General features: G+C 40.9%; 1 protein-coding gene and 1 long non-coding RNA gene across 2 annotated transcripts; one reads left to right on the top strand and one right to left on the bottom strand.

Annotated features, from left to right (window-relative positions):
* Positions 1–3,338: 3,338 nt before the first annotated feature.
* LOC117147121 lies at positions 3,339–11,120 on the bottom strand. Its single transcript, XM_033313887.1, has 3 exons — positions 10,917–11,120; positions 10,748–10,853; positions 3,339–3,517 (listed from the first exon to the last, which is right to left on the bottom strand). The coding sequence occupies exons 1-3, from the start codon at positions 11,061–11,063 to the stop codon at positions 3,339–3,341; spliced, it is 432 nt and encodes a 143-aa protein (XP_033169778.1). The 5' UTR covers positions 11,064–11,120.
* An 11,363-nt stretch (positions 11,121–22,483) lies between these two features.
* LOC117148688 lies at positions 22,484–23,008 on the top strand. The gene is made up of 3 exons (XR_004459914.1): positions 22,484–22,566; positions 22,623–22,890; positions 22,961–23,008. It is a non-coding gene; the product is annotated as an uncharacterized LOC117148688 (long non-coding RNA).
* The last annotated feature ends 775 nt before the right edge of the window (positions 23,009–23,783 follow it).

Raw genomic sequence — 23,783 nt, 5'->3', positions numbered from 1 at the left:
TCAAATAAAGAAATCAAGCAACAAACAACAAGGAGCGTTTGCTGATGACAATGACAAAATAAAAATGGGAAATGTGGAAATGGTAGATGGTAAATGGTAAATGGTAAATGGAAAATGAAAGAAAGGGGGGCGACTTGCTAGGAAGAGTTTCCCCCTTTTCCTCCTCACGGCTTTTCCCACCAGCCGCCTCGATTGAAATTAACGCAAAAAAGGCGTGGCCTTTGCCGTTGTGACAACAACAACTACAACAACAGCTGGGTGGTGGGTGGGTGGTGTGCCTAGGGCGAAGCAACACAACCGCCGATGTGCAATAAACAAACAGGCAAGACAACAACAACAGCAACAACAACAGCAAAGGGGTTGGGCGGTATGTGGTGGGTGGTGTGTGTTTTGTGGGGTTTTTAGCGCTGCCTTTGACTGCCACTCAATTAGTTTTTATTGCGCTGTCAGCAAACTAAGCCTGACAAAAAGAAAAAAAGAGAAAAAGAAGGGAAACAAAACAAAAACCAGAAACGAGAAAGGAAAAAAGTGAAATGGGGCATGGCAAGGAGTACGGATCTACCTCGTTTTGTCAGCTCATAAAAATGTCACAGCAGCCAATTAAACGGAATGAGAAAAGATGCTGCCCTGTGTTGTGACAGCTGCCCGATAAAAGTTTGACAAACAGCTCGAAACACAAAGCCCCAGCAAGATGGAAAACGATAGGCGATTGAAAAGCGTTAGACAAGATCCAAAATCCGATGATTGACAGCCTAAAACCTGGCACCGATCGCATGCCCAGCAACATGGAGCAGGAACACCCATTTTCCCAACCCACCAGCTAATCACCTGTTTCGAGTGTTGCGCAAATTGATTTTCATTAGCGTCCGACTAATTAATTGGCCCAAACGAACGAGCCGCACCGGCCCCACTGATTAATTTGCATGTCGATGGGGCTAATACATACCATACACACGGCGAAAAAAAATAAAACTAGTTCGGTAGATCAGGGTAATAATAGAAAGAAATCTGTTGGATAAAAATTGATATTAAGGAAATTTGATGAATTATATTATAACCACACAAGTTTAGCTCATTCTAATTAATATATCTATTTAAAACTCTTAAGATTTAAAAACAATACAAAATATATAGAAAAAAACTGCTATAAAGATATATATATACAAAGATATAAAAACTAATACATTTCTATTGTACATTTAAATTAATATTCTTTCGGGAAACTTGAACTTTTGAACCTATTTGTATGTAAATGGCACTTGTTCAAATTTGTTACTAACATACTTATTTAGTTTCGCATGATCCAATTATCGAGTTTCGCTAAGATGTTCAACGAAGTTTTAGGCCGGCTTTCAATTTGGCCAAGTTGCCGCTTACTCATTAGCCAATAGCAATTATACTTAACATATATAGCGAAAAGTGGGCGTATCGCTAGCCCAGTTGAGCGCAAAAAAGAGAGCTCAAAAAGCGAGAAAAATCCAATGCAGAACCATTAACGAATAAATGAATTATTTCTTTGCCTTTTTTTGATAATGCTTGTGCTCTTTTTCACTTTTCCACCTCTCCAATTTTTCCGCGTATTTTTTGGGTTGTGAAATTCAAATCTTGGCCGAGTGAAATTTCCATGTCAAAAGCGGCCTGGCCTCCACCCCATTGGCCATGCTAAATTTTCGTGATGCTGCGAAAGTCAAATAAAAGCCCAAAAAAGAAAAAAACAAAAAAATAATAAAAAAAAAAGGCAGCAGAAAACTTCAAAACGAAAAATGCCGACAAAAAAAATAATTTTGAGGGGAAAATATGCTAAAGAAAAGAAGCCATGGCAAAACGGGGTAAAAAAGAATGTAAAAGCCGAAACATTTTCGCAACGCTCTCGAAAAAAAAAAAACGAAAAGACGACGGCATTATCCAATGTCCAAATGGCCAAAAAACGGGGCCAAAAGGGGTAAGAGATGCAAGAGGCGGTGGTCGGTCTCACCTGCCTCAATCCGCAATCCTCGATTCCAGGCATCTGCATCTTTAACCTCGACGACTTGACGACTTTGACTTTTGTTATGGCAGCGCCAGAGTTTCTGATTTTCAGTGTCTCAATGTTTCGGAGTTCCAGAGAGTTTCCAGCACTCCATGGATGAGATGGCATGGCCCACGGGTACCGAGATACCGGCGCGTTGAAGATTTTGTGCCAACCCACTTTTTTCTTTCGCGTCCCCGAGTCCCCAAGCTCCAAGTCCCTAGCCTCTTTGGCAGACATGGGGCAGACCAGACCTCAAGGAGGCATTCTCCGGCTGAAAACTGCAAAGCTCCAAGCTCGAACTTCGGCCATTCGCTCGCTTTCTGCGCTCATTTATTTAACGTTGCCATGAGAATTATTAAAAATTTTATTCGCATAATTTGTGAATTATTTTCTGTCTGGTTTTAAGGTTTTCGGTTTTTTCTCTTTTTTTTTGGTTTTGGTTTTGGTTGTTGCTTTCGGTTTGGTTCTGCGCCTTCAACGCCAACGTTGTCATGGGGGCACCACCTCCTCCTCTTCGGTGGAACCTAAGCAAAAAAAAAATGGAAAAGAAACAGTCAAGATTTGCACTTGCCAAAGCTTAACCCTTATTATTAACCCGCAAATGACTGCGACAAGTTGTTATTTCATTTTGACTATTATCAAGCAAAAAAAGAACTAAATACTTGAGGCAACATTTTATATGTTATCCTTTTAAGCAGGATCTTTTTTGCCCCTTAAGAAGCCTCACTTTATTATAGTTAACTGTTATGTAAACGGTATACAATGTTATGAACCTAAAATCTGCTTCAGATTGACTTTAGTGAGCCCTAATCCCGATTAAGGGTTAAAAGATCATGACGGCCCTCCCAGATTTCCCCCACCGTTTGAATGCCAGCCCACACAAAAAATCGCGGCGAAATCTCGTTGAGAAAGGGAGTTTGTTTAACCACGCGATAAACATTTTTTTAATGCATAATAATGGCGCAAAACTAATTAAATTGTTCAGTTAGAGCTGAAAAGCGGCAAAAGCGGATCGTGGCTATAATTTCTCTTTCTGGCGAATAAAGCAAAACAAACCTTTTTTGCTCGCAAGCGTGATGAAAGTCGATCAACCTATTTGATATCTGCTTTGAATGAGCTAAAATAAGTGCATATTTGCATATTTTAAATAGTCTGTACATCATATTGAGCCTAGTATATGGTGTTTTTCTTTTTCTTGTACTCACATTTATCATTTAAAGAGATACCGATGGACTTCTTGGTCAGGTTTTTCATGCTGCCTACTAATGCATAATTAGGGTGCTCGATTTGACATCATTAGCTGCGATGGACCTTTGCCAAAAATTGTTCAGCTGCCCGAAATCGGAATCGAAAATGGATCATAGAGCTGCGAACTGCAGGTGACCAGGTGACCAGACTTTGAAGGTGGCCGAAAAGTGCAGCTCATTAGCCGGTTGAAATTCGGTTGCAGTTCCTGGAATCGCATCGTTCCTGGAATGTCAGAAAGAGGAGCCGAGTATTCCGAGACTGCGAAAGGAAACACGAGCAAATTCATTCAGCAATTGCACTAATTACACAGTCAAGTGGCGCGGCAGTCGGCAGGTCAGTTCATTCATAGTACCGAATCCATTTATCACCCGATGCCTGCTGCGTTTAATTAGCCTTTAGAGGCAAAAAATAAAGGGGCAGGAGCAGCAGGAGCAGGAGCCGGAGCACCAAAAGGACCACGAAGGACGAGGCCCAGGGACGCACACACATACATGGCAACAATTGCTATGACAAATTGATCCGGGCTGACTGCAATTTGCTGCTGCTGCTGTTGCTGCAACAATTTTGTAATGAAATTAATTGAACTCCGGCACGGCTTGCTTGCTCCAATTTTGGGCGTACGCCCACCTAGCGAACCCGAAATAAAACAAAAAATAAATAGCCCAAGAAAATCTAATAAGTGTTGTGCAACCTTGGCCCCGGCAGACGGGCCACCTTTTGACACCTGTTTGTCCTGCGGTCTCAAGGACTCCGGCAGGAGTGGAGTTTTAAAGTTTTGAGTGGCCCGGAGAAACTGTCTACAAATCATTCATCATCGGTCTCCTCATCCTCTGCCCCAGCAACATTAACTTGGAACTTCTCACTCGCTCTGGATCCTTTTGCAACTTCACTTTGCTCATCTTTCATATAAATGATTTCTTCGTTTCGTGGTCCTTTTTTTCTTCGTTCTGTTTCTCTTACTGCCCGCTAACCCATAATTATGCGTCTTATGAAAAGCAATACCAAAAAAGTAGAAATGGGCAAAAGAATGAAAGAAAAAAAAACTACATAAAAGGGGCAAGTATTAAATAAAAAGGGGCTGCACTTTAGCATTGGCTGTTGCTCCAAAAAATACTCGGAATTTTCAGAACCATATATATCACTGGGCCGAGCTCGTCCCAAGGATATTTTTTAGCCCATGTCAGGAGGCCGAAAAAAAAAACGGAGCAAATGATCTGTCTTCCTTCAGTCTTTGCCCACAGGTGCAATTCTTCTAATGCAAGTCTTCGATCGTCGAAAGACTATGTTCGTTGTCTTCTTCGTGGGAAAAGTTCTGCAGTCTTGGGGGTTGGATTCTCGAACATCCCCTGACAGATATCATAAGTCAGGCTTTTATGCTTAAAGTAAAATATTATAATATTAAGATAAGAAAATCCATCTCGGATTTTAACCACGTTATATGGATTATTTCCTCATTTAGAAAACCTATGTAATAACCATAAAGTTATTGGCCAAATAAAGTGAATGTTCACTGACGTCGTGTGAAAATGTTGCGGGATACTATGGTCTAGATTTAATTATAATTGATTTTGGTTGCAGCCTCCGTTCGGCAGAGAGTGAAAATCGATTAATGAAGCCCGAAGGAAATTAATAAAACCCATTTTTCGTGCCACAGACTCTCGATTCTCAGTTGGCCATTGAGCGAGGGGATCGAAGATGTTGGCGCCACTTTGGTCCGGCGCATAATTAACCAAACAAAGAGCCGCACAAGCCGTTAAAGTGTCGAAGTTGAAGTTGAAGCTGGGCTCGAAAAGTCAGTCGTCAGACAAAAGACCTGGCCGGAAAAAATATTAAAAAAAAAAGGCAGAGAAAAAATCACTATTTTGAGAGCCGAAACAAAAAACCAATTCAAAAATGCGGCAAACTACAAAGTCGAAGGAGAGCATGAGGATTGGAAACTGTAACGAAAAGACTGTGTGTGTGTGTGTGTTAACCACCTACGTACCGAAATACAAAAATAACAAAATTGATCAGAGGCCAAAATGCTGACGATGATGATGATGACGAAGGGCCGAGAAAGGCTCACAGAGTTCAGAAATCATTAAGCGTGATTAAAATGCGCGAAAGGATGAAATGTTTTCCCTCTTTTAGACGAAGGTGAAAGAGCCAACCAACCAACCAACCAAACCAGAAACTCAATCAATATATCGCATAATATATTTCACTTTTGTTTTCAAGTCCTAAAAACTGTGTGGGAAATGAACAAATTTGCCCATTTGACGAGGGTTGGTGAAATGAGCCAGGATCTCAAAGGTTTGACGCCTTTTTTCGCATCTACTATAATTCAAGGAACTAGCGGAAAAGCTATTGTGTGGGAATTTGTTAAGCGAAATACATTGGAATTTAATTAAAACATTCGCTCAGATGATCCTTGATTGCAGTTTAAATGAAGTCAAAATACTGAATATTATAATTATGCATTTTATGAGCTTATCAATTCTGGGCCAATTCTGTGAGCGGCTGGTTAACTGATTACTGATTTTCGTTGGCTAGTTTTTAATGAATATTAAATGTGAAGTACGAGTAGCACCCCTTCCCCTAATATACCTCTCTCTATCTATCTCTATCTCTCTCTGTGCCCCTCGCACACCCCTTGTTTTGCACTTGGGACAAATGCAAATAAAGCAGCAACTTAAATATATCATTTCTTTGGTTGTTGCTGTCGTTGTCGTTCTGTTCCTGTGCCCGTTGTTGTTGCCACTGGCAGCCTGTAATTAGCCGCAGACGTTGCCTGCCATTTGCCTTCATCTCTGGACCCTCTAAACAGCCCCGCCCCCTGCCAGAGCAGCTCCCCTTTTCGCCCCCACCCACCGCCGCCGCGCCACTGCCTGTGCTCTTTATTTATTTTTTTCCCCCCTGAATTTTGGCATCTACAGCTGCCGGCGCAAGTTTCTAAGTTTTCAAATCCAAGTCAAGACTTTGGGCCAAAAACTCAAGTCCATGGCCAAAAGTAGTTGTTGTTCTTGTGGCTCTTTTTTTGTTTCTTTTTGGTTTTGTGGCGTTCTTGGGCTCGTCGCAACGTATTTGACGTTGCCCGTTTGACCTGCCAACTAAAAGTCCGGACAGGCTGCAGTTCTTGTTTCCCCAATGTTTTCTTTTATATAATTCTTTTTTTTTCATTTTGTTATTTTTTTCCTTTTTTTTTTTTGGTTTTGTAGGCGCAACTCGTACAAGTCTAGACGTGATTGTATCACGATTTCTATCGCCATTTTTGTTGTATTTTCCCCATCTTCTTGTTCGCGTTTTGCCTCGATTCTTGGCCGATTCCTTTTTTTATTTTATTTTTCTGCCAAGACTTGCGCCTGCGAAAGATTCCTGGGAATTCTTCGTTCGGCCGCCGAACACAAAATTTATATATAAATTTCTCATTAGCCAAACTTTATTCCAATGCGTGGGTCTTGTCGGCCAGGAGAAAAGGAGAGCTCCAGATCTTAATGAGTTTGTATGAAATATTAGTATGCCAGGAAACATCTGAAATTCAAACGGTAAATATTCGATTTCTGGTCTTTTAAAAAATTCCCATGCCACTTAAACATACTACCATTTAATCAAACAATCAAATTTGTGTATAGATTTGTAAGCCCTTTGAAAACGTTTTCGATATTCCATTTGACAAATTATTTATGATAGAAAATACCCTCGAGAGTGCACAAAGAACATATTCGATTTACGAATAGACGTATGTGAACTATTATTAAGCATACGCCATGGGGACCCAATTAGTGACCCAAACCCCCTTTTTTTGGTTCGAAAAATATATACATACATGCATAGATATGCACAATCGAATTTCCCATAATTAAAGGCTTCGATAAAATGTAAATTTAGAAAAATTCACAAGAGGCAAACGGAACCATTTTGATTGAGTTGTCACGAAAAGCGAAAAAGGGGTTCGAGGTTGGCCCAGAGGCCAAAATAATCATTAATCAATAAGCCCGGTTCGGTCCGAAGCCCAAGCAACTTAACCCCTTGGCGGCCATCGCAGAAAAGCATGGCGCCCGAATGCATATACTTTAATTTATACAAATGACAAAATAATTAAAATTACCCAGCCGGTCGGCTCGAGCGTCAACTAGGCCATATATCATTAGCTTAACTACGATGGACAGTCAGTCAGTCAGTTAGTTTAGCAGAAACGAGGCACGAGCACGAAAGCCCCCGCACCTGGAAATAAATATATACATATATATTCATATATAGTGGTCAAGTACACCCCTCTCTATAGTGGTGTTTCTGTTTCCCAACCCCGGGTGACAATTTCCATTATTGACAAATTAATTGTCACCTTTTAACAAAATGCAGCCAAGCGGCCACATCGGGGATCTCCAGTTCAGTTTTGCCGCCAAGGGGGCTCATTTCAATAAAAATTACAGTACAAAAGGAACACTTTCTTGGCCATTGTGGCATGGAGTGGCAAAGAAATCACATAATTATGATTAGATTGTCTAGATAGAAGTTCGTAGGTTGCAAGGAAAGTGGAAAGAAGCGGGGAAAACGACGTGGTAATACCCTGCAGTGGGAGAGTTCATTTTGCATGGGTTCATTACAGAAGGGGTTTATTTTAGAATTGTTCATTTTAATTATTAATTCATTTTATTTATTAATTCATTTCAACCAACTGTGGTATTTACTACCGATAAACGTTATAACTGTAAACAAATCAGTGTCGATTCGATTTCGATTTTCCGATTCACATATCACTACTCAAAACTGTCGTACAATCCGAAACTAACCTTCTGCATACCCTGCACATTTTTCTTCCGCCTATTTTCTGAGCACAAAAAGCGTAAACGCCGAACACGTAAAACTTAGATTAGCGCCTTTTGTCAGCCCATTAGTTAGCACAGGATACACAGGATATACTGGCTATCTGTATGTACATATATATGTGGAACAAGAGGTCGCGAAAGGAAGCCCGAGTGGAGTTCTAATTAAATAGACACGACAATGGCACGAACCGCAAAGTTAATCATATTTTAATGTTCCATCCAACCCCGAGAAACGCGATGGGTGGGCTTTTCCGTACCTTTGGAACCCCTTGGCTAATTACAATAACAAGGCCGTGGAACAGCCAACGATGGCGAGGTATTGTCATTAGCCAGGACTGTCAGGACTTCGATAGCCATCGATGGCTCCTTGCCATTCCAACTTTGACCCCAAGTTCTTTCACTCAATAATTGAACAGCAAACAGGACAAGCGAAGCAAAGCTGGAATGTAATTTATCTAATGCAGTCATTAATTTCGTATTAACAAGGTGTGGATGGTAAATTAAGCTAGCCGAGGCATGGATCTACATATAGGAAGAAGGGATAATGGAGTGGTAAAAGAAATGAGTAAATTGGAAAGGGGTGAATCCTTCAAGCAACATTCGATGTTCTCCAAGGGAATTTTCATCTTAACTTGACTAAAAATGGTCATATAAACAAAAGACACAGTTTGATTGGAAATTTAATGACGAGCTAGGTAAGGTACGACATTCCAGATTTGGAATATTATTTTTTAAGATGTCACCAAAAACCGGATTATTTTATGACGGAAATTCGGCAATTCGTAAAACTAGATATTTACAATTGGAATTTTTTTCATAACTTGAGTTAAAACTGACACAGGGATGCAAGAATAACTGTTTTGAGAAGCTAATTACCAGTGCTAACGATCCCTATCACTTTTTGAAGAATTTAGGAAAATCAATTTTTGTGTCAATTTTCGCATTTTTTGTAAGGGGTAGTAACATCATCAAAATTTGCAAAAAATGGCCAAAAAAAAGAATTTCCATTTGTGCATACAGTTTTCGATTGGGAATTTAAATACGAATACAACGAGATATGGCATTCCATATTCAGGTAATTATTTTTAAAGTTCTTGCAACAAAACTGATTATTTGATGACCGAAATTCAGAAACACAACATTTGCCAAAAACTTGATATTTACAAACGGAATTTTCGACATAACTTCGCTGAAAATTGTCATATAGATGAAAGAATAACTGTTTTGAGCAGCTATTTACCAATGCTAACAATCCCTATCACTTTTTGAAGAATTTAGGAAAATAAATTTTTGGGTCAATTTTTGCATTTTTTGTAAGGGGTAACATCATCAAAATTTGCAAAAAATGGCAAAAAAACAGAATTTGCATTTTTGCACACAGTTTGATTGGAAATTTAATTACGAGCCCAACAAGTTATGGCATTTCATATTTAGACAATTATTTTTAAAGTTGTGGCCAAAAGACTGATTATTTTAGGATGAAAAATCACAAAAATTCATTTTTGAAAGAAATGCATTATATGCGAACTGTTTGTACAAAAACTTGACTAAAACCGGTCAGATGTCCGAGAAAATCACTGTTTTGATACGCATATATAGTTTCTCGCTGGTATTTAAATCTTTCAATATTAATATTCATGTTGATTTTCCTTTTTTTTTTGCTATGAATGTAAAATCGCATTGGAGTCTGAAAAACTTCTTTTGTTGTTCCGCAACCTCATCCGGAAATCGTAGTTTTTTGTACGGAAATTCTTAATCGCTGATCGATTGCAGTCCCGCTGCCGTTGCCCCGATGTTTTCCATTTTCATGTTTTATTCAGGCCTAGTTTACAAATTGTCGCAACGGCTCTGTGGAACGTGGCTAGCACGAAATGAATATTTTGAATACAAATAACTTAAAGGCGGACATTCGGAATAGGACAAGCTCTACGAACTCGGACTCCAAATTGCTCAATTCGCCAAAAAACAAAATGGACAAAAATATAAAAAAAAAAAACAAAAGCGAGGAGAGAGAACTTGTTGCCATGTTTTTCCACCGCCCAAAGTCGACTTTTCGAGTAAATAATTCCGATGCCAGAATAGTTTCAAGTTCACTTTCGACTCCATGAAGTAACTTCAAGCCAAACCAAATTTGAGGTTTCCGAAAATATTTCTACTTCTGCCGGCAGTCAGAGCTTAATTAAAGTGTCTGCTTATTACACTTTCAGCAAGCCGAACAAGTTAAGCACATGCTAATAAAACTAGCCGACATTTAAAATTAACTGCAGCTAGGTGATGTTCTGGAATGTGGGAAAAAGTTTTTTTTTCATTCGGAGGCAATGCAATATTTTCTAAAGGGATTTTCATCATAACTCGACTGCAAATGGTGATAAATCTAAATAAATGACAATTTTAAAAAGCTTATTACCAATACTAACGATCCCTATCACTTTTTGAAGAAGTTTTTTTTTTATTTATTAAAAAATAAATTTTTGGGTCAATTTTCGCATTATTTTGTTCACTTAAAAGACATAGGATGATAATTTCCAAACCAAAAAAACAACACCAAACAAAAGCAGTGCAGAAAATGCTAATTTGGTATAACGGCATCGTTGGCACGGCATTACTGCCATTATCGGTTTTCCCCGGTTTTCGATTGGGAATACATAGGATGATAATTTCCAAACCAAAAAAAGAAAACCAAACGATATCAGTGCAGAAAATGCTAATTTGGTATAACGGCATCGTTGGCACGGCATCGCTGGCATTACTGCCACTCTCCGACGCCGATTTTGTTCATCGCGCGCCTGAAATGATACAAATTAATAATCTCCATAATATGAATTTTCAATTAAAAAATGAATGCGTACCTGTTCGCGGTAGATATTTTTCTCTTGTGTAGTTAAGGAATTCCAAGCATCCTTAGCTCTTTTTGCGATAACGCGTTGTTCTTTTAGCTCTTGATGTTCCTTACGGAATGTAGCTACATATTCAAAAAAAGGATTGATCGACGGCATTTTCCTTTTTTCGATAGATTATTTTAGATTATTTTATCAAATTGATGTGTCTTACAGCTGTCCCAAGTAACGAATGGGGTTCGAAAAACCGAATTGCTAGCTGTATACGTGTACGGCAAACCCCACGCCAACTAGATGGAATAAAGTTAGATTTGATCAAAACGACGCCGGCGGATTCGCATCCTGGGAAACATCCTTCTGTTAGGTGGGTACGCCCCCATGTTTTCCTTTGCCGGTGGCGGTGTGGTAAGTTCATCATATTAAATTAAATATTAATATTCAGCTTATTTAAATTTCTAGCCGCCGCGCTAATTAACTCGGTGTGGCTAAGAAATTTTGGTCGAATCGTATCGACGTGTTGTACACTTTATATGGTCGGAGACTAAGTTACATCATTTTCAACGAATCTAGTATACCCTTTTACTCTACGAGTAACGTGCTTAACTAGGTGTTGTGACCTTGGACAAAATGGGTGTTGGTTGAAGTGATCTGTAATCCTTGCACTTCAGATTCTACTTTTTGGTTTTGTTGGTGTCCAGCCCCATTGATACTGCTAGAGCAGTATGTTTTCTTGATAAAACAGCATCTGCTTTGCTTATAATTTCATGGTTTTATTACCATTTTTTGGAAGCGCTTATGTGATGCTGGCGATGCTGGTATTGATGTTGGGCACGAAGGCGTTGCAGCCGTCGACTACCTCTTGGTAGCATTGACGTAGCAGGAGGAGGTGTTGAAGGGCAGGGCGGCGCCCTGCTTGATCATCGTGTTCATGCGGCGGACAAGAGACATGGTGGCGCAGAAGGCCTTCAGGGGGCAACGCATGACGCTCGACAAGGTATAACATTCCAAATTCAGGCTTTTATTTTTATAGTTAAGGCAAAAAAACTGATTACTTTATGACCGAAATTCGGAAAATCGTCTTTTGCCAAAAACTTGATATTTACAAACGTAATTTTCGTTATAACTTCGCTGAAAATTGTCATATAGACGAAAGAATAACTGTTTGGAACAGCTAATTACCAATGCTAACGATCCCTATCACTTTTTGAAGAATTTAGGAAAATTAATTTTTGGGTCAATTTTCGCATTTTTGGAAAGGGGTAACATCATCAAAATTTGCAAAAAATGGCGAAAAATAGAATTTTCATATTTGAACACAGTTTGATTGGAAATTGAATTACGAACTCAACGAGGTATAACATTTCATATTCAGACTATTATTTTTAAAGTTTTGGCAAAAAAACGGATTATTTGATGTACGAAATTTGGAAACACGGCTTTTGCCAAAAACTTGATATTTACAAACGGAATTTTCGTCATAACTTCGCTGAAAATTGTCATATAGACGAAAGAATAACTGTTTTGAGCAGCTAATTACCAATGCTAACAATCCCTATCACTTTTTGAAGAATTTAGGAAAATTAATTTTTGGGTCAATTTTTGCATTTTTTGTAAGGGGTAACATCATCAAAATTTGCAAAAAATGGCAAAAAATTTGAATATCCATTTTTGAACACAGTTTGATTGGAAATTTAATTACGAGCTCAACTATGTATGGCATTCCATATTCAGGCAATTATTTTTTAAGTTGTGGCCAGAAAACTTATTATTTCTTAAAGAAATATAAGAAAACCCGATTTTTACCCGAGCTCCAGGGTAAGATGTTAATCAAAACTCTTATTTTCCTCACTATATAGCGAGTAAAGAAGCCTGCCAGAAGTATGTAATTTCTGGGGAAAAATTAGCCCCGTTAAAGGATAAAGTTCTAGAGAGGACTTTTTGATCCCCAGTGTTGGTTCGGATTACTGACTCTTCCCCGGACTCTCCGTTTTCAATCATTAACGCCGGGCGCCAGTGGGTTTCAAGTTCAATTGTCCTTGGGTTGCACTGGCTGCGACCACACCCCTAGAAACACCCATCGCCGCCCAGTAACCACCCAGTAACCACCCATGTAACAACCCAGTACCACCCATGTACCACCCATGCACTCCAGTCTCATCTCACACTTTCGATGAGAGCTGAGCTGAAAGATAAATCTACAAATGTCGCAAACGAATGCCACGTGACCTTTGACACATTAGTGTCAGTTGTGTGGGTGGCTATGCGTGCGTAGGGAGGGGATTTTAAAAACAGAAAACCAGAGCAAGAAATCCCAGTCAAAGGACAAACAGCATGACGAGGCAATTTACACAATTGTCAAATTAAAGTGCATCCGCTTCGTTGGTCATTTAAAGCCAAAAGTCGTGAATGGCTTGGGGTATTTATGGCCAACCCCCGATATCTAATGAGATCGCCACTCCTGCCATCATGTACGCTTCTCAAAAACAGTTTCAGCCTGATTTAGCCAAAACGAAAGAAATTGAAAAGGAAAAGGGAAGGAAAAGGGAGCCAGCCCAGCAGCAACAATGTTGACGTTAATAAATTATAAAATGAAACTAATGACAAAACACATAAGTAAAGACAGAGGCGGCGGATGGATGTGGATGAGGACGCGGGATTGGTTCCGGGTGGTTTCATCGACTGCTGCTGGGGAACTTTAAAATATCCTGGCACGGGTGGGGGTGAGTGGAAGTTGAAGTTGAAAGCAATTTCAACCGCGTAACGAGCGCAAATTGTTTGCCTCCTGGGAGGCTGTAAAGCTATCTACGAAGGACACGTGACCGAGCTGGAAAACATATTCAATGCACCACCCCCCGTATACAACACCAACCACAGCCGCCCCCAGCCCCTTTTTTGTTGCTCTTTTCACTGATTATTGCTTTCAACTTTTCACTTACATATATGCGCCTTTGTCATCAGGCTGCTTTTTAGCGATTTTCCGAGGAAAAGTGTCAAGTCAACAGCAAAGTTAATTAGTTGTCTGGGTCTCTGTATCACGTTGTCCCTTAAAAATTATGTTTTGATACTCGCATCAAGTTTGTTAGCTCAAATACTTGTTATTTATCCAACTTTTTCCGCCGATAAGCTCTGAAGTTCTAAACATCCTGCTCAGTGTTCGCGCCTCTCTGCACCGCTCCTCATTTCTTAACCAAGCTAGGCAATGATTTAATATTACTCATACGCCATGTAAGTTAATTAAAAATTCTTTCGAACATGAAATTAATTTTTGCCGGCGCGTAGCGCATTGTCTCACCTGGCCAGTTGATCTTTCTAGTTGGCTGGCACACCTGCAAGTGTCAGGGCTGCAATGGAGCCCCTTTCTGCGCTTACGGAGGAGACGTCGCGACGTCGTCGAGATCCACACAATTCGATAGTGCAAAGTGTGCCGCAAACACACACACACCGTGCACAGCACTCGCAAAATCAAGAAATCAAGCAAAAATATTTTACAACGCAGCAAGAGCTGGAGAAAAAAAGCAAGAGAAAAATTATTAAAAAATAATTTCCAGAAATTGCTTGTGCCTTCCCTCTCTTTCGTTCGGCTCTCGCCGTCTTTCTCTGTTGCCGGCGCACTTTATTAGATTTTTATCGGGCCCATGTTTAAAATGACTTGAGGTCTTTGGTATGTGCCCAGCGCCTGTGAGGAACCTGAACGAAAAAAAAACGAACAAAAATAAAAACAGAAATATAAAAGAAAAAAAGTACAAAACAGAAACTTGCAACTGCATCAGAAAACATGGCCTCAACTTTGCCGAGGTGTGGCCGAAAAGTTATCACACAAAAAAAGAAACGATTTGATTGTGGAATATCCTTGCACTTTCCCATTTCCATGATCGTCAAGTTATGATATAGTCAAGATGAGCCAAAAAGTGATTATGGTGTACATAATTATAATGGTAAATATTTCCATAATAGACACTGCTCCAGTTTCTGGCAGTGATCCGAGGACCTCCTTTCTCCCAGAACCTCTTTTGGTGGATCAAACCTTGGCTCCCACCCGCTGGACCGTTATTATTATCCGGTCGAGGTGCATTTATAAGGCATAAAGCGGCGCAAACGCTCGACAAATTGCATTTAAAATGCGAAGAAGCCCAGCGGCCTCATCGACTCGTCGTAATCTACGACTCATCCAATTTGCTGACACCCATCAATCAAAGCATCAAGCTCAAATCGCTGAGTGCTCGGTGGGCGGAGGGGGCGGTACTGGGGGAGGGCGCTGTACAAAATGATCGCCAGTTCATGCGCTCAATTGAGCATTCAATCAATGCGCACGCCCCAACGCCCAGAGAGAGTTTTTTTTGTATTGTTGTTGTTGCTTTTGTATTTTTCTCGGTTGTTCGACTCTGTGGCTTTGGTTTGGTTTTTTTTTCGGCTATCCAGCAGCTGGCACAGTAGTCAGGCCTAGAGATGTGCACGTGACAGGCTCGTGAGGGGATTGTAAATGATTGATTTGTAAAAAATATAAACCTCATTGGACGTTGTATGTTCTCTAAATTTAACATTACACTTTAAACTTTTATTCCTGCAAGCTGAGCTGCTTAGCTGCTGTTCTCGAACTACCACAAGCTGCCTAAGCTTGTGCAACAAACATTTGGCGCCCAACGTGACGAGATCGATACTTCAGCCGCCCTTCGTGTCACGCGTGCAGCGCAAGCTGCTGATTTCCTATGGCGGCACCACCATCTGACATTCAATTAAGCCGCACGAAGAAAGCGACGGCTGCCAGCAATCTAAAAGATCTCCGGTGGGTGTTGCACTTCAGTGGTTCGATGGTGCGCCGCTTCGGTGGCTCAATGGCCCGGTGCACCGGGTGGTTTGCTGGATCGCTGGCTGCTGCACCGCACTGCACCTGTACGTAATTTGCCTATTCATGTATCGACGGCGTCGGCGGCTTTTGAAATCAAATTAACAGCCGCAATAACAGCAAAGATTTCTTGGTGAAATCCCACCGTTTTCTGTCCGGTCATCTTTACATCAGCAGTTTTGATGCGCGAAACTTAAAAGCATTTTGAGTGCGTCTTTAACAGAAGCCCGGTCGCCGCGCCGTTGATTGATGTCAAGTTAAAAGTAGCAAAAGCCACATCCATGCGGCAACTTATCTCTTTTAAGATCGGCGATGCCGTCATCGTACAGGATTTGTTCCCAAGAAATTTTCCGAGCTACAGTCAAGGTCGCCATGGATTTATTCGGTGAAGAACACAAGCATACTAAAAGGGACTCGTTTTAGGTAACAAAGTTTAATAATAATCTCTGGCATGTACAAAATATGGTCAACAATTGAATTAAATTGATATGCAAGCATATTACTAGTTTCTTATGTTTTACACGATTTCCGAACTATCATTTTAAGTTGCGTACGGAATGGTCTCGAAAATTCGCATGTGGTCTACAGTGAACCCCTGCAAAGTGGCACACAATCCGTCTGGCTGTGGCTGGCTGGCCCGGCAAATGAACAAGGGCCTCCTGGCCGCAGCTACTTATTTCTAAGAAATAAAAACCGCCTGGGCGTGTCGCCTCCGCCTGAACCGCCCAAGAATCCAGAATCCAGCCCCGGAATATCCACGAAGTCGCAAAGTTGAGGAATCGAGGGGTCTGAGTTGAAAAAATGGGACCTGGACTCTCGGTTGGCTGGCATCGCTCAACTGAGCTCGCTTTGATAGGCCTTTTGTGGCCCTTTGGCACTCATGCGCGCCACTTTCAATAAAACACCCACTTTTCAGGGTCGATCCCTCCCCCAATGTCTTGTATATTTTGGCAACAGCTATCCAAAAATGTTCACCGCAAATCAGTGGGAAGAACTGAAAGAGCAAAAAAAAAAAGAAAAAAAAAATGGCACAGTGAATGAGCAACAGAGCAACCCTTTTTAAATTAACTGCCTGCTTACGCACTTGGCCAAGATGTGGGCGGTAAAGTCTCAGCTTTCGCTTTCGTTTCCCAAGGAAAACGAATGGGATATACCCTATACCCAAACAATTTTTAAGAAGCCGAACATCCATAAATTATTGAAACCTAGTTAGCTTAACCAACTTTTCAAATTTGAAAGTAAAACAAAGGGCTTGGCAACCACTACTTCCGTAGAACTTTTCCAACAATCCTGTGAAAATTATCAGATATCCATGCGACCCCTTCTTGTATCCTTTCTTTCTAGCATATTGCCAGTGTCTGAGGGATCCCTTTGAATCCACGATGGAGCGTGTGTGTGTGTGTGTGTGTGTCAAGTGAGTTGAAAAATGGGTGTCAACGCATGAAACGCAACAAACAGTCATTTTGTGTGCGGAGCCAGGATTATAAAAATAAAGGGGGGTGTGGGAGATGGCACAGGACTTCAAAGAGTTGGCAAACTCAAATAACCCATCGCAGGACCAAAAAAGGGTTCACGAAATTGCCGGGCGACGGCGTCCATTCATTTGAATGCACAGACGTTCGACTGATTTTGCGTTTTGTGTTCCAGGATGTGCGTGAGCAAAAAAGGATTCAATGGCTGGGGCCGGGCATGGACTCGCACCCAACTCCTCCCTCTCTAATGCTAATGCGAGAATGCAGGCAATTGGAAAATTTATTCAATTGCTGGCAATTCAACTAAATCACTCATTGGCTTTATTATGTGCGCCTAATTTAAATACACGCGCTGTGCTCTCTGACTTTGTCGCAATCAACCGCCCAACCACCCAACCACCCAACCACCCAACCACCCAACGTCTCCCAGTGGAAATGCCACCCAAAAACCACCCACACATTAGCATCGTGCCTTCAGCGTTTTCAGCTTTGGTGGAAATAATTCGAAAATTGAAATTACTTTGCGGCTTCGGCGGCTTGATTAAAGGCATAATGCGCCATCGTCAGCCAAGCCAAGTCGAAAGGAGTCTGCTGAGTCAGCCGAGCCAAGCCATTCAGACATTTCACAAAATTATTTCGAGGACGAGGGACCCGTTCAAATGGTTAATTCGGGCACAAAGAAGCAAAACTGAAGTCGTTTACTTCAGGTAGAAAGATGTATATGCAAATATCTGTGGATTAAACGCTTTAAATATCCCTGGCCAGCACTATTTGCTCTTCGTTAATACGAAATTCATTTACCAATACTGTTTAAAAAATAAATTAAATTAACTCAATTGTTTATATCAATTTGTACAATTGGTTTAGGCGTAATTTGTTTTAACACAATTTGGTATAGCATTAACCAACACTGTTTTGAGGGATTGTCTCTTAATATTATTATTTATTTTTGTTCGCTTGCCCCATGCTCTGCTCACATTTCAATGTCCAAACAGCAGACCATGGAAGACACATGAGAACCGAAGAGGCCGCGCCGAAAACCGGAGTGGGAACCCTTTTTCACATGTCGGTTATAATTCTCGGGCTCTGACTAATGCCGGACACAGAAGTTAAGAAGTTAAGACGCTGCGTTCTCTTACGAATGGGGGCAAGAGCAATGCTAAAAATATTTCAAATACGATAAATCAGTTGCCATTACACAGGCGGCCCGGGTCCAAGTAATCAGCCCGGGGGCATGAAATATTTCAACTTAATATTTTCTTTTCCTACATTTTTTTGCCTCAACTGTTGCTGCTGCTGCTGCTGCTTTGCTGCTGCTCGATAATTATAGACTACAGTTAACAGGCCACATAAAGCATAAAATGGCATTTCATATGCGAGTTATATGCGGCAGACGATCGGGCGGGCAGCTGGGCTAAGACTTCTTTTTCTGCCATGTCAATTGATATGAAATATAACAAAATAACAAAGCAACTAAAAAGAAACGAGAAATGGAAAGGGAGTGGATCCTTGAACTAAGGTTCTTGGAGTACCTGGGTAAGCCGAAACCGAGAACACTTCCCGTCAGGTGTCGCAGCGAAATCCGATCGGTCGTTTGCTTCGGTTCGGCGGGGCTAATCAATGCCAGAAACGATGCCAGATTGCAATGCAATCGCAATCGCATCAAATGTATCTGTATTCCGCAAGTGCGATACATAATACAATGCGACATACGGCATACGGCGCACAGGATGTGTCAAGGATATCCGCTGACGCATAAGTCTCTCATATTCAACGCTATTTTTCCTCACTGTTCGCATTTAATTTTTCCGCTCCGGCAAGATGATAAATGCGATCCCATTCGATCCGAAACGCCGAAATCGCATACAATATTTATTCATTGCATCAGGGGGGAGGTGTCGCCGTACAGGAAGCCCAAGCTTGACACATGAAACGTCCTGCTCAATGAGGGGAAAAGGACTAAGGAGAAACAATTGCAGAAAGGACATTATCATACGAATTTCGTATGCCCTTTCAGGGCTCATTTGGCTTGCTAAATTGGTCTTTATAGAAATTTCAGTCCTGTAATAATATTTTTTTTATTTATTATTTTAATTTTAGTTCTGCATTTAAAAAGTATATTAACACTCAACAATTTCTGTTGCTAATTCAGTTAATTGGCTCCATTCGGCGCTGGCAAAAGTAATCGGAAAGTTGGAAAACTCTGCGCGCCCAGCGAAGCGGCGAAGCTCGATGATGTATACTGGTCCTTATCCGATTTCCCCATTGTTTGCCAATTGTTTGGCGTTGCGATTCACATTTTTATGCATTTTTTATGTATTTCGGAGTACATGATTGTGTTGCTGTTCGACAAGTTCATAAAAAATGCAAACACGCTGCTTCAACGGGAATGTTTGTCCGCCTGTCCGTCCGTCTGTCCGTTTGTCCGTGATTTATGCCTTCGCGTAGCGTGGCTCTCTTTTTGGCCCATTGTTGTTGGACTGTTGGACTGTTGGACTGCCGGACCCGGCTATTGGCGCCAAGTTCGCAGTTCTGGATGCCCGATGCCCGGATTCCTGATTTCTGAATCCTGATTGCCGATTCCCGAGCTTATCGAACACCACTACCACTACTGACCGCGCGGCATCCATTTCCATTTCCGCTTCCGCTGGCCATGTTTTCCACTGCCTCTTGACGTTTTTTTTTTAGCTTTTTTTTGTTGCGGCAAGCGCATATAAAAAAGCTTATGCTAATTTTTTGTTGTTTACTCAGTCAGCTCTTTGTGGTCGTTGTAGTCGGTTGTTCAAGTGTCGATTTCGAGTGGCAAACAAAAATCTGGGATGGGTAGCATAAGTACTTCGAGAGCCAGCTACATATGTATGTACATGCATACATTATACAAAATACAATTTACATATATGTATGTATGTTGGGGTGGAAAAACCCAAGCCAGATTTTTGTTTTCAGTTTTAAATGGGGTGGAGCATTTTGTTCGTGAGCTCATCATTGGGTTCATTAGTTGAAAGTAAAGAGCAATCAAGTGGATAATAATTTAAAAATGGTCAAAGTTTAAATTTTCCAATATGAGTGTAACAAGCAATTGTCCAAAGCCACAAAAGCTTATGCAACTACAGGGCTACCAATAAATAAATGTATATATCCTAACAAAAACTTTTACAAATATTCATGGGAAAGTTTAGTAAAACGCAGAAAGGGTTTGAAATTAACAAAAGCTGCCCCATCTCGTAAATTATTAAAATTATTGGACAAGCTAATTTAAATTAAATACACTGGATTTTTAAGCCCTTATTCGAGACCGGGTTGAGCGAATTTCTATATTTATATACAGACCTTGTTTATTGTGTGCTATAAATAATAGAAATTGCACACTAGAAATCCATTGTTCGGCATCGTCGTTTGGTGTTTCTATTTTGTATTTCACACATTGTTGTTAGGTCGGTAGGAGATCTGAGGTGAACCTCTGGGTTCCAGATCCCAGATCCCAGACCCCAGACCAGAACAAAACCGAACCGGGCTTCATGGGCCACACACTTTGTAAGTGTTTTGCGGTCGTAAATAATCTCGAATAGTTCGCATTCGTTGCTGAAGTTTGTTACATGGCATAAATCAAATTCTTGATTTATAATAATTGCAAAAACACTCACTCAAACCGGTGGAGCGACGGTAACTTGGAACTGTCCCACACATGTCACACCGAATCTGGTTTGCAGGAGGTGCCAAGGGGAGTAGGGATACTATATATTCGTAATTGTTGCCACACACGTCAGAGCCAGACCCACAAGTCAAAAAAAAAAAACTTATACTATAACGGGGAAAATTGTGTAAAGAAATATGTGAAATATTTCTGGGAAAATTGCCAATAAGTAATGCGTATGTTAACAAATCATTATATTGTAAATAAATTATTTAAAAAATACAAGGAGTCGAAGTTGTGTTGCATATACCATATTTTATCTGATGTTAACGTTTTTTATTTATTAAAAAGGTACTAGGCACAAAATCAGAAGTCTATTTAGGAGTTATCCGGCTAATGACGCCCATATCCCTGCCGCTTTTGATACCCTGTATAAACGGAAATCACACCGAAAAGCAGGCGCAGCAAATCGATTTATGCCCTCCAAAGGGGAAATTCGGTAAAGAGGGAAATGGGAAAAACTTAATCAATTCGCAACGCTTTTTCGTGGTCATAATGCGGCATTCATATACATATACAACTCCCCTTCTGGGCTCAAGTGTGGGCGTGGCAGGTTGGTAGTGGGGGGGCGCTACACGGTGCAGACATTTAAATGCATTTTAATAGATTTTCCACTTTTCCTTTAATTTTTTTTCTATGCGCACCAGGAAACGGAAAACAAAACACACACGCGTATTAGTTGGTGTGCGTGTGTGTGTGGGCGGAAATGGGGGCTGTGTGTAGTGTGGGGCAGTGGGCGTGCCCCATATCGATAAACCGCAGCAAACCGAAAGAAACATTCTTTGACACAAACAAATAGGCGAAGCGCAATAAAATCAAATTAAATGCAGCAGAAAAGGAGCAATTTAGTCGAGTCCTTTTCTCTTGGAGTCCTTTACTTCATTTTTTTCCTTTGTGCCACTGTGAATTAAATGCGCCTGGTCATTGTGGAGCCATTAGCGGTGCTCGAGCGCCCCTGTCCCGGTTTTCCTTTTCGTATATTTTTTTTCTGTGCTGTCAGCATGAAAAGTGGAAAATTTATTGACTGCACATATGTCGCACTTTTTCCATTGGCTCCTGCCACACATCAGTTGTTGTTGTTGTTGTTGTTGTTGTTGTTGTGTCCTTAATGTTTGCCCTCGCCTAATGCACACACATAAATATTTTAATTTGTATGCCGCAGATGCCGTTGGCCCGATTGAGTTGTCCTTCGATGGCCAGCGATGAGGTCCTTATCCCTTTTGGCCACTTTAGTGGTCGAATCGAATCGAATCGAATTGAATCGTATCGTATCGTACCGAATCCCCAATCCTTCACATATCCTTAACGATTGTCACGGTCTGATGTGAGCGACAGTGATTGGGTCACGTGCCGAAATCGACAAAGGACTCCTTTGATAGCAGTTCATCGATTAAATTCAACGCTGCTCATCAGGTACTTGATGGGTGGTATTCAATTGATATTCAAATGTGGTGAACCTGCACATAGTACCTGTCTCAATTCGGAGTTCATATATTTACTAATAAGCGCAATGAAACAATCTTTATACTTTTTCTTTTGCTCGATAGGCACTCATAATAGGTGGCATAAATGAAGACGTCCGTATCTGAATTATAATAGCCAGCTGAAGGCAATCCATCGCTGAGCTGTATATCTCGTACCTTTTGGCAATCGGTATGGCGATCTTGTAGCGCGATTATCCTTTAAACACATGTCATCTTTACCCCCAGCCACTGAAAACTTGTATTTGTAGTCCTGCCGAGATCTGCACCCGCATCAAGCCAAAATACCAGGCCATATGCCGCAACACAACGATCTTGGGCCAGAAGACAAAAGGCAATAGAACCCACACACGCACACAGGGAGAACTCGTCGGTGGTTTCGACCGCAGGACACAACCGAAATTTATAATCACCGATGACCATGTCAAGCACGCCCACCGCCAACGCCCCTCCCCCAAAAAAAGAAACCCGGAAAAAAACAGAGAGTATAATAGGGGTAAATGTGAAAAGTGAAAAGTAGAAAATAATAAATACCAAGTGCCGATGAAACATAAAACATTTTCTAGTTAAGTCATGTTCGATCATCTCGGCCGCAGGACCTTTTCTTTTTGGACACGCTTGCTTAGCGCAGGCAGTGAGATAATCTCAACTCAATTTGCTGTCCTCTCGAAGGACGAAGGCAAGTGCGGAGCACAAGGATCGCTCCTGCATTGCTGCGAGCGCCGAACATCAAAACATCGATTCTGTGGAAATGTCAAGCCAACCAAGGCGAGTCAAGTGGCCAAAGCAGGCCGATATTATTTATAGCTCCGATTAAAATTAGAACGATATCTGGTTACCCCAAAAACATCGACAGCGCCACTTGAGAATCTGAGATACTTGAGGAGCGTGCCCAGAAGTCCCAGTTACTAGAGTCGAGTATGTGTGACAACACTTTCGGTTTACCATCGCTATTTCATATATATAGCTTATAAATTTTTTATTTTTTTAAGTGGCCATAGGTGTGGTGTCAGCTAGCCACAAATTCCGGGAACTTCGCGGCTGCTGATCTAATTTTCTGTCGCTTTCCTAAGTGGTTAGTCATGTCGCAATATCGGGTTATGACTTCATTTTTGTGATGTGATTTCATAATTTGTTTAATTTTTGTTTCCTAACAGGTTTTTGTACAAGCAATCTTCGTCTTAGCCCACTGTATTGACCCTTGAAGGACTATGAAATCTTGCTACGAAACATTATGAATTGTTGTATTATATTTAAAAATATCATTATGAATTATCTGTTTTACCTCCCTCGATTGCTGTTACTATTAGTACTAACTTATTATTATTACAAACTGTTTGAATGAATTGAACTAAATAAATCTCGCAATTAATCTCACATTATATAGGT

The sequence above is a fragment of the Drosophila mauritiana genome, chromosome X (assembly GCF_004382145.1).
Source record: "Drosophila mauritiana strain mau12 chromosome X, ASM438214v1, whole genome shotgun sequence".
In the NCBI taxonomy this organism is placed as follows: Eukaryota; Metazoa; Arthropoda; class Insecta; order Diptera; family Drosophilidae; genus Drosophila; species Drosophila mauritiana.
This window is presented reverse-complemented; position numbering and strand designations above follow the sequence as displayed.